The 15,419-nt window shown below is 38.9% G+C and overlaps 1 protein-coding gene across 1 annotated transcript in view; it reads left to right on the forward strand.

The window, feature by feature from the left end:
• Window positions 1-15,419, forward strand: part of ANO2 (anoctamin 2) — a 307,459-nt gene that overhangs the window by 87,558 nt on the left and 204,482 nt on the right. Inside the window, exons 7-9 of the mRNA XM_050965225.1 lie at window positions 1,559-1,614; window positions 1,878-1,919; window positions 13,705-13,769. Coding sequence (XP_050821182.1) covers window positions 1,559-1,614; window positions 1,878-1,919; window positions 13,705-13,769 — 163 coding nt within the window. The remainder of the gene's footprint in view (window positions 1-1,558; window positions 1,615-1,877; window positions 1,920-13,704; window positions 13,770-15,419) is intronic.

Here is a 15,419-nt window from a genome sequence, read left to right on the forward strand (position 1 = left end):
TCACCATGCTTTAGGTGTTCGTCAAGATGTGTGCTTGCCAAGAGTCAGTGAGAAAGTGATTGTTATGTTACCAGAGGTGTATTATACTGAAATGTTTCAATGTTGTGTGTGAATCATGCTCCTGTACGTTGTTCCTTGTGCTTTGACAGATGTGGCCTTGACGAACACTCTCCCTCTAACACACACTTACATTATCGCAGCCCTAGCGGTCAACTTCCTGACTCCAAATTGATTTGCAACCGACCGGTAGCCATCTGGAGTCATCGGCTTGCACACAGCAATTGCCACACACTTCTCTACCGATAAAGCAACTCATTCTGGGGTCATTGCGCCATAGTGCTGGGGCGAGCTCCCCACACCATTCCAGGAAGGTGGTTTTCCCCATTTGAAAGTTCTGTAGCCACTGCTCGTCATCCCACACCTGCATGACGATAGTTCACCATCTGCAGCTGTTCCATGAATGCCAAAAGCAATCTAAAGTTGATCCTATCCATATCACACAGCATGCCAGACGACTGAGAATCTTCTTCAGCTAGGAACTTTGTGATTAACTGCACTGCCATGCGTGGAGTCTTCATGACAGTTACCAGAGCATAGGAGAGCAGAGCAGGATCCATCCCTTCTCACAAAGATGCAGGGATGCACAGCAAACAAAGGCCATTGAAAAAGAAAACCGGAAGCCCATAGAATGTTTGTGACAGAAGGAATGCATCACGGGACGTTGAATCTGATCCCAAGATGTGCCACAATTCACTCCACAACAACTAGCGGCAGAAGGTGTCAAGCTGGACTGTGGGATAGGTATCCACAGTGCACTGCACAGACTGTTGATGCTAGTGCCCCAAGTGTGGACATGCTCTTCTGACAGAGGGCGCAAGTGTGAACATGCAATACCAATTTTTATTATAGCGCTTTTTGAGTGTCAACATAACTTTTGTTGACAAAACTCTGTAGTGTAGACAAAGCCTAGGTATCCTAACTGGCCTCTTTCGTCACTGGATTCCATGGAAGGAAGTTTGTTAATCATCTGTGTTTTAATGGGGCTACCCTCCTTTGTTTGTTGGATCATTGCAGAGAAATGAGATCTCCAAATTGATTTTTGGGATGGAGCTGAATGTTTGGTCCTTTCATGGCACCATTCTTTTTTTCAGCTATAGGTCTGTTTAGTATCTGCCATCGACCTCTACTTCCTTATTTTAAAAGAGACAGAGGTAACTGGCAAGGAAGCAAGCAAGCCAGGGGAAAAAAGCTCTCTTTGGACATAATAACAATAGCTTACTGGGGGAAAAGCATAGCATGGGGATGAGGCCATTTTAAAGTTATCCCCCAGTTGAGCAGAAAGATAATATTTTCCCTGCTACATTAAGATTGACTTCTAGGGCACCAGTCTAATTTCTGAATTGGGCTCGTATTCAGGTTTAGATTATTCATTTGATGATTTTCATTAATATATCGCAGTCCCTGCCATAGTTGAATAAAGTGAATATTTTGTAATAATCTATTCCTATCTCTGTTCATTATAAATAGCTATTGACATTTTTTGTTTGTTTCTCTTTAGGTATTACTACGTTAATAGCAAACAATGTCTATGATGCAGCATATCCTCTTCATGATGTATGTATACACAATTTAAAACATAGTTCTCTAGCATCAATGTTAAAAGCTTCACAGCCACTAATAATTATGTCTGTGAGAATACAAAATATCTACGAGCATGTTGGTTGTATCCTCAGAGTAATAGAAAGTCTTAATATAAAACTATTCAGGTGGTAATTGAACAGTAAAAACAAAATCATAGTGCAAAACAGCTGAGCAGTAGCATTGCACTAAAATACTTTTCTTTTTATTACACTTACCATTTTGATTTGTTTTTGTAGGGTGAATATGAAGGCCAAAATGATGACATGAATGAAAGAGAGGTAAAATACTCTACATTGTAAATACATTTTCTTTTGTGCTGGATTTGCATACTTTGAACTAGAGTTGGATGAATACTCCAAGAGCAGTTGCAAATGTTCATTTGACTAAAAACTTCCGCAAATTCGTTTCATTGGTATTGGTGAGCCTTTTAATTAATTTTCCCTACTTTCTTTCATGTGATTGATGGTTTATTTGCAAGAACATTCACACAAAGTTTGGCAGTATTTGGGTGAATTTCGTTTCATGTGGCCATCTTGAAATTCCTTACATTTCCCTCTTCCCATTTAAAAAAGTTCTAGTCAGCCAATCAGGAAGCTAACACATTGCCATGTGACATAGATAATGAATGCCACGCCATAAACAGATAATGATTAGATGAATAATTCAACCTATAGTGTTTAACTTTTGTATTGGCCTGCTAAATCCAGAGTTGTGAGTTCAGCCCTTGAGGTGGCCATTTAGGGGTCTAGAGAATCAGGGGCGGCTCTAGGCATTTTGCCGCCCCAAGCACGGCAGGCAGACTGCCTTCGATGGCTTGCCTGCGGGAGATCCGCCGAAGCTGCAGGACGAGTGGACTCTCCGCAGGCAAGCCGCTGAAGGCAACCTGCCTGCCGACCTCGCAGCAAAGCGTCTCCAGTGGCTTGCCGCTCCAGGCACGCGCTTGGCTTGCTAGTGCCTGAAGCCACCCCTGTAGGGAATAGTCCTGCTTAGAGCAAGGGGTTGGATTAGGTGACCTCCTGAGGTCCCTTCCAACCCTGATATTCTATAATTAGAATAACAAGTACATTTATAATAATAATAAAAAAAATTGGTTTGCAGACAATTTGAACAGAAAAAAGGCTTCATCTGTCAAATTACTTATTCCAATTAGTTCACCCAGGTCTACCCTCTACACATGATAAATTGATAACTATAAGAAACTGATCCTACTCATGCTATTTTTTTAAATGTAGGTGCTAGCTATTAGAAATGAGCTAAAACATTTAAATACTAGAAACAATTAAGTTCCATTTTATAGTTAGTGTGTGCTCATTTCCCCCACCCCTCTTGAATGCCTGCATTGAAGCATCTTTACTAATAAGAAAAAGTAATAGGAAATGAGGAGAGGAGCAGGGAGAGACAGACAAGGTACCTTTAATAATAGAAAGTCTAAAATGTGACTTCATTCCTAATACACTGAATGCATATTCTTGGTAACTAATACATAATTTCATAAATATTTTTCACCCTGTGGTTTTTCATACTGCCATATGACTTCTATTGCATGTAGGAAGCATTAAAAATACTCTTCATTTTCCAAAGCCCTTAACAATGTTCCCATAATTTTCAGAAGTTTACTTACCAAGTAATCCACTTCTTGTGGTTAAGAATGCATTTGAAATTAAGCTTGAATACAAATTTTCAGTCGGTTATCCCTGTGCTGTCAAGGCTGCGGCACTGAAGAGTTGAAAACTTGATTTTCCTGAGCAGCTGTGCGTAATGTGAGCCACTAGATGTCTCTGTGTGCTGTATACAGTTGTCCTTGGTAAACAAAGGAGACAAAGGGCTGGTCTACACTGCGGAGGGGAGATCGATCTAAGATCCGCAACTTCAGCTATGCTATTCGCGTAGCTGAAGTCGAATTAGTTCGACTTGCCTGGCCTTCCTCACGGCAGCAAGTTGACTGCCTCGGCTCCCCCATCAACTCCACTTACTCCTCCTGCCAAGGTGGAGTATGAACATGGATTCAGGGATTGATTTATCGCATCTAGACGAGATGTGATAAATCGATCCCTGATCGATTACTACCCGCTGATCCGTCGGGTAATGCAGACATGGCCAAAATTGGTAGTCAAACCAATGTAGAAGCTTGTTTGTTTGTCTCTATAATTTGCAGCTATCTTTTATAACCACTTCTTGTCGAAGAACCAGTGATTCTCTCTATCATGACAATGTCTACACTGCACTTACAATAACCCTTTCTGGCTAAAAGAATGGAGTATTATTGCTATCAGCTCTAAAGGCAGTGGCAGAGTTTACCCACTGAAGAACTAGACAAAGCTTCTAGCTACAAGAATGCTAAAATAGCAGTTAGGCTATGAGGACAAATTGGATAATGTGGCGAAGGGGAAAAGAGGGTCTAAAAGTATAAACGTCTGGAAAAATAGTCATCCTTTAACTTGCATTTTGTGCAGCTTTCTTTTTATCCTGCCTATTAGGCCCTGTTATGAAGTGTTAAGTATTAAAAACATAAAAGGTTCTTTCCAGAAATACTGCATTGATTATTCACATATGTCTCTGCTGTGTAGCCATATAATCTGCTGTAGTATTTCTATGTACAACATCATCTGTTTTCTATCTGAATCTAATAGTCTCAGTGTTTAATTTCCTGAAAAGCACTGATCAGATTTAAAAGGAAGGGGGACATTTTGGAGTTATTTTCTGTCCCTTTTTATTTTGTTCCCTTTAAGTTATATGTGTCTTCCATTTGACAGCCTGTAGAATAATCCCAAATAATGGTGCACTGAGCCTGTCTGAGGTATTTTTCCTTATACGGCAAGTCATAGTAATTAAGATTTATATTGCAGCTCATAAAGTAAAAGGTTAATCCTAATTAACCCTCTTTGGGATCTCTATGGGGAAAAGGCCCTGTGAAAAAATGCTTTTGTGACTGCCTGTTGAGAACCAGAAATCTGCATTTCGTGCAACACACACTCTGCCTAAGACTACTCCTAAGAGCAAAGGAATTTCCCTGTTTCAGTGAGGTGCCTGCTAAAGGGGAAATATGTGTAAAGAAACTACTGCAAAGCAGCATTGTAGCAGCTTGCCTTAAGGAGAAGGATCAGTGGTCTGATCTTTTTTAAAGCTCCTATCCATTGTTACCAATAGCCTCTTCGTTGCCAGCACTGTTTTATGCTGAGAAATGTCACCTCTCGTTTACAAGGAATCTATCTGGGAATTAAACTGCAGTTCATCCAACATAACATCCATAGGATATTAGAAATGAGTTGAAAGGTATTATGATTTACCTGTGGAAAGTACCACTGTTAAATGGAACTGTGGAAATACAGTTAAAACATGATGTTACAGACCTCTATGGAAACTCCTATAATTTTTGTACTGTCACACATAAATATTTCAGATCAAAGTGAGTTTTGTGACATTTCAATTTTAACAATGTTACCTGCATTGGTGGGCGAAGTCCTGCAATGTCATAGCTTTTAAGACCTTTATGGTAATCTAATCTGAGTTCTTGGCATGATTTGTGGTTGAATTGGATCATACTTTTTTTTTAGAAAGACATCCATTATTTGTTTACATTTTAAAATCAATTCTCTGTGGCAGTGTTTAAATACCATTTTGGGTTTGATTTAGGGTCCTTCTGACTATTTCAGTGAATGTGCTTAAAGGCAGGATAGTTTAGAAAATCCACAAACTTTAAATGAATATTGTGGAATGTTCACCAGGAATTGATCTTGAATTGGTAATGCGAGTCTTCCAACTGAAAAATGAATAGGAGATCAGTAGTATAAGGTGCTGATTACTTTCAGCTCCCACTGAAGCCAATGAGAGCTGACAGCAGAGCTGGGAAAATAACTGGTTTATCCAATTCTTTGGCAGTGTTGAAAAGTGGGAAAAATCGATTTGGGTTGGAGGGAAAACAGAATTTTTTTGAAATATTTGGAAAGTAAAAAATGTTTTGCATTGAATAAAATGTTTAGGTTTCATTTTAAGCATTTTGAAATATTTTTATCCTTTTTAAATGAAATGGAATTTCATACCAAAAAGTTGTTTTGAACAGAGAAACAAAATGTTTTGTTTATTTTGGAGTTTTTTCTGTACAAACAATTTGGCAAAACTGACATAAATTTGCAAAAAGTTTTGGTGTTACCAAATCTGCATTTTTTTTGCCAAAATAAAAATTTTAGTTGAAGAATGTCACCCCTCTCTCGTTGAGATTACCCCTTACCCTTTGGAAGTGCTAAGCACTATGCAGGATTGTGCTTTATAAGAGTAATAGTCACTTAGTGCCAGATCCCACACATTGAAATCCATTCCTAAAGTCCTACAAATCGGAGAACAGAAACATATTGAGCCAGATCATCAGCTGATGTACATTGGGGTAACTCCGTTTACTTCAAGAAGAGCGTGCCATTACAAGTGCTGATGGACTGTACTCATCTGTGCAAGTATTTTCAGGATCAGGGTCTTAATTAATCAGTTCTCTTATTATTTGTTTGAGTCTTTCATAAAGTAACTGGAAAATGTGATGATTAGAAAAAAGCAGGCAGTTAAAGTATCTGAACCTACTTTTAACTCATTTCTTTAAACCGATCAGATTTCAAAATGATGTTGTCCTTTTTAATTCAGCAAGTGTAAAGAATTGTATACTTTCAGTTTATTTTAAAAAAAGGTACTTATTTTGTGCTCCGAACAGCATAAAATAAATTACAAACTTAAAATCTGGCATGTTGCTAGTCCTTAAAGAGACTAGTTGACAGATCCAACTATTGGTAAGTAATTACAAAATTATAAAGGTTTAAAGTTATTGGGCTAGATAGAGTACCAGTCCTTGTAAATTGACATATTTCCATTGTTCAATAATTTACCATTATATTATTAAATGTATTCTTAATACACTTGCTATAGATGTGCATGCTGCTTTACAGACAGGCCCAACATTTTTCAGTGCTAAGGAGTTAACAATCTCATCCTAGAACTAGAGCATCAAAGGTGTATTCCTGTAACTATAAGAAGCCTCACAGAAGTCACTGCAGAGGTGCAGGCTTCCAAGCTAGTAGAAGTAGAGCTGGTCAGAATATGAGGTTTTGTCCCCATGTGGAATTTTGACTTTTTCGATGAAAAACCCACTCCCCTCCCCAACTTATCCAGGCAAAAACAGAAAATGTTAAGTGGAAATGCCTCTCTGGTACTTTGTGGGAGTTATAGTTCAATTGCCTTATGCCTCCATTTTCGTCTGTGGGCCAGGTCCTCTGGTCGGACTGCATCTCCAGTGCTGCACCACCCTCTTCTCTTTTTGGTGAACTACTTCAGTGCATCATGGAAATCCCATAGCCATAGTACATACTGGGAAATATCTTGTTGGATAGGCCAGCCTATAGAAGAGAAAGGGAATGTGAGGCATCTGAACTACACCTCTCAGAAGGTACCACGGCAGTCCTGAGAAATCAAAATTTTTCAGATTTTGGCTGAAAACTAAGCTTTCTTTAAAAAGGTAGAAATTTTTCATGGAAAGCAGACATGTTGCAAAATATTTCCTTTAGTTGAAAATCTAATTTTCTGTGAAGAAACACACAGTTTTGATGGAAAACTTTCAACAAATCCTAAGTGAAAGCAGCTGTAGGACCAGGATCTGTATTAGAGAGCTTTGGGAACATTAGGGTTATACCGGCAAAAGATTCTGAGCTGTGCGTATTGTTAGATATAGAGCCCTGCCTCATTCATTGAGGGAATTCACTACATTTTTCACTACATGACTAGCTGGGTCGTGCACATGTGTGTAGCACAGCCTAATTTCAAGGGAACATAGGAATTACCATACTAATGGCCCACCTAGTCCATAATCCTGCTCCCAGAGAGTGTCCAGGACCAGATATTTTAGATGCTGTTGGAAGAACCCCTTTTTCTGGACAATAATGGAACAATACTTTTGGGGAATATTTCTTACTTAATCCATCAGGGAGTGTTTGGCCTGTGCTCATATCATTAATATTTTTAAAAAGAAATCCTCTGTAATGTAACCATGGATATTCCCTTTACTCATATAACTGTCTAACCCTTTTTTGAATCCTATTTAAGTCTTAGCCTCAATGATCTCTTGCTGCAGTGACTTCCACTTTTTATGCAGTATGTAAAAAATGTATTTTTTCTTATTAGTTCTTAAATTGTTGCTTTTAAGCTTCCTGGACTGTCCTCTTGTTTCCGTATTATGAGAGAGGATAAACAGGATTTATATTCTCTGTAAAATACATTATTTTGCATAACTATTGCTATATATTTCTGGACCTTTTCTATTTCTGCTATTAAAAAAAAAAAAGTGACCACAATTAAACAGTCTTTCAGGTGATATACTTGATAAAAATAATACTGGAAACATGATGCTACCAATATATCACCTGAAAGACTGTTAACTTTTTACTAAGTTTATAATTGACCATTTAGTCTCATCCTATGTCTTCTGCCCTATAGCTGGTTTCTTGTCTATGGCAGAACTCTGTCTTTCACACCATAACTTCTTAGGGTATGTCTACATTATGGTTGCTACAGCAGCACAGCTATGGTGCTGTGCCACTCCATTTTCATAGCATAGATACTTTCTACATTGATGGAGGGGGGTTGTCTGTTGATGTAAGTAATCCACTTCTCTGAGACATGATAGCTAGGTTGATGGAAGAAGTCTTCTGTTGACCTTGCCACATGTGCCTCAGGTTTAGGTTGACCTAACTACAGTGCTTAGGGCTCAAAATTTTTCACAGCCCTGAGTGTTGTAGGTGGGCCAGCCTCGGTTTGAGGTGAAGACCAGGCCTTAGTGTCCTTAATAGCCTCTTGTGAGGAACTTTGTCAAAGGATTTTGAAGGGCCAAATTAGTTGTGTCATCTGGATATTATCCACAAAGCATATACATCTCTTTCCCTGACTTTCTGTTCCCTTACGGTCTGATTTTTACCCCTTAGTAGCCTCTGATGAAGCCTGAATGCTCTGTCAGAGAGAGAAGTTGCTACATCTGATCTTTTGAGTGGCAGCCTCAGAGGTAGAGGAGAAGGGCAGGCAGTTGCTCCCACTGCTGTATGTTCCACCTTCCTGCTAGCTCCTTTTTCTGTCTTACCAGTCCACCCATCAGCACATAATTCACTCCACTTTACACATTTAGAATTTGCTTTGGCAATCACTTCACCTCTGACCTAGAAATGTTGGGCCATACGTACCTCTGGTGTTATCCCACTGACATCAGTTGAATTACATCAGGGAAGAATTTGCCTCATGATACATAAGCAGCATTACCTCTAGATTCTGTTTCACAGCTTTCCATGAAGCATCAGCGGGATTTCAGATGTTTTTCTAAACTCTTTCATTTATCATTATTGTTAAGTACATCCATTTTGTGTGGGTGGGTGTGGATGTGGATGTGCACACCATAGCCTGGCATTGCATAGCTGGCTCAACTCTAACGCCAATGGCCTACAAATATGCTCATCAAGTGAAATTTGAATGGAGAATACTCTCTTTTTAGAATAAAGCTGGAACTATATTTTAAATTCCTTTTTGTGGAAATAATATAACAATGTGCAGTTAGATATATCATCCACAACTGCATCTTCATGGTTCTATCCTCCGCAAAAGACATTTCTGGCCATCTTTTTTCATAATATCCAGCTTATGTTTGTTTCCTTAAATATATGCTTTACTGAAAACACTGAATCTCATGGCCAGGGAAGTCTGAAAATCCAAGCCTCTTCTTATAACTTCATCTTATTCCTACTTCAGTAAACCATAGGCTCCTGTGACTGGTGAAGTTGTTAACCTGCTGTTCTTGAGCCAATGAGAGCAACTTGGTGTCTAGAATCCATTGCATACTATGATACTCCAGACCAGTGTGGAGCTGTGCCACCACCTGCCCTGCAACTTGGGGTACCTTACAATGCTTTGCTGCTGTGGCTCCCAACCTGGGCTCCTCACAAACAGCATTCAGGTCGCACCCTGTATGCCTGTGCATACCCACAGCCCATATCCAGCAACTCGGACCCCAGAAGTCTGTTAGCAAACACCAGCCACATTTTGACTTCCAGCAGCCTTGGTTAACACATGCCAGGTGACCCCAACACATTCCCAGTCCTGGATTTTTCCTCAGAGGAGGGTGTTCTGCACCATCTAGCTCTCCCTTAAACAGGCCAGATATATTACGTCTGTTACCTCTCAAAGGGGCATGAAGATACAACAGCTTTCCACCTTCCACAACACTGTTTTAGTTTTGATTAAAAAATAAAATAAGTTTATTCCACTAAAAAGAGTGAGGGTTTAAGTTAGTACAAGTAATGGAGCATTAAAGTCAAAAATGGTTACAAGAGAAATAAAGATAAAACACTTCCTAGTACTAAATTTAACATACTTAACTTGGTTCAAGGTGAAATTCTTACCACAGGTTTTCAGTATATTGCTGACCAAGCTCTCGGGCCAGGATCTGCTCCCAAGATCTAACGGCTGTTTCTTTTGTCTTCTTAGGTACAAAGAGAGAGATGGGTGATGAGGGAGATCTTAGTGTGTTTTTGCCCCTCAGTTTTGTAGTTGTTACCCTTAGAGAAGCACTTTCTTGAGTATGACACCTACTTAAAGTTCTTTCTAGCTGAGAACAGGACACATGGAGTCTGATAGGGAAGAGGTATTATGCTTTTGTTTGCTAAGATGCAGATCTGTTTGTTCCTGTCCCCATTCCTTGCCAAAGAATGGCCACTTGATAGGTAATGGCCCATCAGCTTCGATGACACCTGTATAGAAACATCAAATTGTCCTTTGTCTTGGAGAAACAGGTTTACCCACTTCCCAGACTTGTCTGGAAAACACACTTCAGTCATGTTTTCAGCTTATGTCCAGGGCTGGCTTTAGGAAATGCATATACATATATTTCACCATGATATTGTTGACCAGCAAGTTATTGGTTTTCAAATGATACCATACCTGGCATATTTTATACAGAGATTATTACAATGGTGTGTAGGGTGGGAATACAGGGATTAATTACATTACACATGCCTCCAAGGAGGGCCTCTACAATACTGATGTTTATGCCTCCTGTGACAACAATATTTTATAGGAATAGTCCCAAATGCTGTATTTATTTTGACATTTTAAAATACCATTCAGGGCATTGCAAGCTCTGGTAATCTTCCCTCTGCCTATTTCAAAAGAGGGATTTGAATCCACATCTCCTATCTCCCTAGTAGTGCCTTGATAAGCAGGCTATAGAGTCATTCTCACTCTCTCTTTGGCTCAGTGAATATTTAAGTATTTATACAAAGAAGAATAGTGTCAACAGGAGAGACAGTGAACAGAACAGTCCATGGCCTGGTGATTAGGAGTATGTGCCTGGTAAGGGATGAGATCTGAGTTCAAGTCTATGATCTCCTGAATGTTTAAGTAATTTAGACAAAGTGGAATAGTGTTCTACGGGGCAGATGGAGAGCATCCTGCCCCTAGAATAGCCTATAGCTTGGTGATTAGGGTGCTCACCAGGGATAGGGGAGATTGGATTCAAACCTGGGTCTCTCATATCCCAGGCAAGTACCCTAATCACTGGGCTAAAGGCTATAAAGGGAGGAACAGACACACAGAGTTTGGTGGCCTGGAAGAAGTTTTTTCCCAGATGAAACTAAGTGGGTCAAATTTGCAAATAGTTTTCGGTTGATCAAAGCTGCATTTTTTGGCAAATAAACTATTCATCCAAAAATTTTGCCCAGCTCCACTTGTGTAGTAAATGCAGTGTGACATAATGCAATGGGCAACTGTGTGTGTAGGGAGGGAGAGGTAATATTATGTATAACTATTACTCTCCCTCTTCCCTGTACTTTGGCTTAAATCTCTTCTGAGGCACAGGCCAGCAGGGTGTTAAACAGATTTAAATCTTAGAGCTATGATATACAAGAATCCTGAATGTAACTGTTAATAAGAGTTCTCAGCTTCAAAAAGTGAAGCAATTTCTTAATAAAACAAATATTTAATACACATAAACATTACAAATAGTATTTAGAATGCTTCTGAATGAATGTTTAAACTAAAGCTAGTAAGCCTATTGGTGTTCTTCCTTATCCAGACTTCCCCACTTTGCTGCTGTTACATGTATTACATAGGTTAATATATTTAGGTAAGGAAAGATTAGATTTTTGTAACTAAATATCAGTAAATGTCAATTTCACCAGTCACATGTAAACCAATGGAAAAAATATTTCCTTTGACAATAAACAAAATTGACAGATAGGCACAGTAAGAAAAGTGCTGCTTGAGAACCTACTGGAGTTTGATTTAAGAATCTTTTCTTTGTATATTTTAACCTGTGATATTGACAGTTTGTGTTTTAATAGTTATAAAGCTTCAACTTTTTGAATCTCAATGTCTATTGTTATTATAGCCTGACACCCCTCATAATTTATCCCAACTGTGAGAAATTTAAATAGATAAAAATAAAAAATGCTTAAAATTAGACATCAATATTATCTGTTGAAATTATAAAATAAATATAGCGATCAAACTCTGCTAAGTCAACTCTGCTAAGCCTACAGGTATTGCAGTGAATGATTTCAACAAGACACACATACTGATACATTCCTTTCTGATCTTCTTGTGAAGACAATTTCTCAGTTTCTAGAGTGTGGCCTCAAAAGGGTCCCCTGGATTCTCCAGGGTCTGAGGAGAATGTGACCTCTTGGTTTCCCTCCAAACCGTTCAAAATTTTCTCAGCAAAATGAGAGAGATTCTCTCGGACAACAGCAATTATAATGCCAAAGGCAATAGGTGACTGTCTCCTCAATTTCCAGCAAGCGCAGGCATCCGCACCCCCCAGATCCAAATTGGTACTGTTTTTTGGACACATCCTTTACAGCACTTACCTCTTGGTCATGCATCAATCACTTGCTGAGGTCAGAGGGCTCTCTCCAGCTACCTCATTTGTAACTTTTCACTCTTTGAGTTCTGATTAGCTCTCAGCTTTCAGATGCTGAGAGTTTGTAACCTGTAAAATTGCTTACTCTCATTGGAAACCTTCTGTGCAGCTTCAGAGACAGCTACTGAGCATATCCAGTAATACCACATCCCTGTTCTAGATGAGTCTGTGCTCTTCTAAGTTGGGCTGCCATGCAGAAGATTCAGTTCAAATTCATGTCTCCTCCCCACTGCTTTTTTTTCCTTTGGACTTAAAAAAATCAAATGCTGCAGTGTGAGCATTAGAATAACATTCTCCATATAGTTTTTTGTTTTGTTTTGTTTTGTTTTTTCAAGAAACAGGTAGGATGGCATTTTCTATAGTGCTCAAGGTGGGCCTTTCTCATAGTAAAGTCAAGCGGAGGTGAGAGGGTGAGTAATTCTATTGGTTTCACTGGGAGCAGAATTAAATAAATACTGATTGCTTTTGAAAATCCAGTTGATGATAATTAGGGCCCAGTCCTACTCATTTGACTTTAATGGGAGTTGGAGTCAACCTCTATTTTAAAATTTCTTTTGATTTCTTTGCTCCTGCTTTTGGGCCATGGCTACACTGGCACTTTACAGCGCTGCAACTTTCGCGCTCAGGGGTGTGAAAAAACACCCCCCTGAGCGCTGCAAGATACAGCGCTGTAAAGCCTCAGTGTAATCAGTGCTGCAGTGCTGGGAGCGCGGCTCCCAGCGCTGCAAGCTACACCCGTAAGGGATGTGGTTTACGTGCAGCGCTGGGAGAGCTCTCTCCCAGCGCTGGCGCTCTGACTACACTCACACTTCAAAGCGCTGCCGCAGCAGCGCTTTCAAATTTCAAGTGTAGCCATACCCTTAGTTATTTTATGTGAACTTTGCTCAGATGTGTGAACCACTGAATAAAAGGATCATTGTCTAGCACATGTGATGCTTCTCTGCAGCCTGAGATCCAGGAATAGCAAGTGATAATGGAATCCTGATGCAAAAATTTTTAGCATAGGAATTGTAGCAGCATAAAACTGATCAGATAGGTACAATAGTCCCAAGTTCACACTAAAAAAAAATTGTTTGTAACTCAATTGCAAATTAGTTGTTTTAAGTTAATTTTCTGTGTTTCTTTTAATTTAGTTGCTGTATCGAGAATGGGCAAGATATGGAGCGTTTTACAAGTATCAGCCTATTGACCTCATAAGGTAATAGATTTGATTAAAATAATGTGTGGGCAGATTCTCAGCTGGTATAAATCAGCGTAGTTCCATTGATTCACGCCAGCTAAGGATTCTGGTCCTTTGCCTGCTATTCTTAGTATCTCTTAGTATCCTTTTCTATTAGATCTAGTAATAACATATAACAAGTAGAATACATCAACCCATCACTATATCTCTCATTCTGCATTATATCTAATCCTGGACAAACACAATACTTCACAAAAGCATTTGCACAAATTCATTCAAATAAAAGAAATGTATTTGCACATTCATATGAGTGAACTTTTTTTGTAAGAATGTGCACTAAAGTGAAATTTTGGTGAATAATCAGGAGAATGTGTTTCCATGAAGTTTAACCCAGAAGTATTTGTCTGGTAGTTGTGAAGTTAACCATTAACATTGGAACAAGTTACCGAAGTGGATTCTCCATCACTGACCATTTTTAATTCAAGATTGGCTATCTTATTCTAAAAGATCTGCTCTAGGAATTATTTGAGGGAAGTTCTGTGCCTTGTGTTAGAAAGGAAGACAGACTAGATGATCAGCATGATCCCTTCTGACAGTAGAATCTATGCAATTACTTTAATTTCCCTCTTCGTTTTTATGTAAAGTTTCAGTCATCCAGTCAGGGAGCAGAAATAATGTCATGTGATTTGAGCTGATCAACATGTTCTGAATCTTAACGTTTCAATGAAATTTTGAATTTTAAAAAGTTTTGGAAAAAATCTTTTAAAAAATTGCCAAATGTTTCTCTTTATTGGACCAGCTTTTCATGATTTAAGGGACCAGTCAGACCATCTCAAATGCCAAACTAAGAGAAAGGTTCACCTATGACCTCTAGGCTTGAAGTATGTTCACATAAAATGTTTGTCCAGTAAAACATAAATAAGTTAAAACCAGTCTATTTGTGGATAATGTGTGAAAAGAAAAAATGGGCTAGTCATTTGCCAAGTAAATTTTTCACTATGAATAACATAGTTCAGCTCCAGCTGTGGATTAGATTGTTCCACCCTTATCAATATGAGGAAGCACTTACTCAGGTAGTCCCTTTGAAGCCAGTGGGTATGCTCACATGAGTAACTGTTCACCAGAGTGAGTAAAGCCCTGTCATTAATTTTATTAATATTAATGATCCCTGCCACGGTGTAAAATGCATTTATTACTTTACCCTAACGTTAAAATACTCTATCTCACTTTTCAAAAGTTTACTCATACAACTGATAACATGACCAGAATTACTACTTGTTATGAGAGAAAGATTTCGAAGGTACAAATTACATGTTCTTATTGAAAGTCGATGGTAGTTAGGCATCCAACTTCCATTTGTGCCTTCAAAAATCTCCCTTTCCAGCCATTGTTAGCCAAATCTTTGTGTGGGGTTTGTATACATTCTGCTTAATACCAAGCCGGGCTCCATTATTGTATGGATAAGCTCTCACAGTACAAAACATGACGACAGCTGCCAACATGACCTGAATAAAGGTTGTTCGGCTTTAAAAAGATAAATGGTTGCTGGTCATGGGAATTTTAAAGCTATACCAGAATTGGAGCTAATGTACATTCTTTGCAGTTCTGCAGCTTACACTACATCTTAATTTGGATCTTGGTTTTGTCAGTTCCCAGAGTGCTCTTTCA

This window comes from Gopherus flavomarginatus, chromosome 1 (genome assembly GCF_025201925.1).
Source record: "Gopherus flavomarginatus isolate rGopFla2 chromosome 1, rGopFla2.mat.asm, whole genome shotgun sequence".
In the NCBI taxonomy this organism is placed as follows: domain Eukaryota; kingdom Metazoa; phylum Chordata; order Testudines; family Testudinidae; genus Gopherus; species Gopherus flavomarginatus.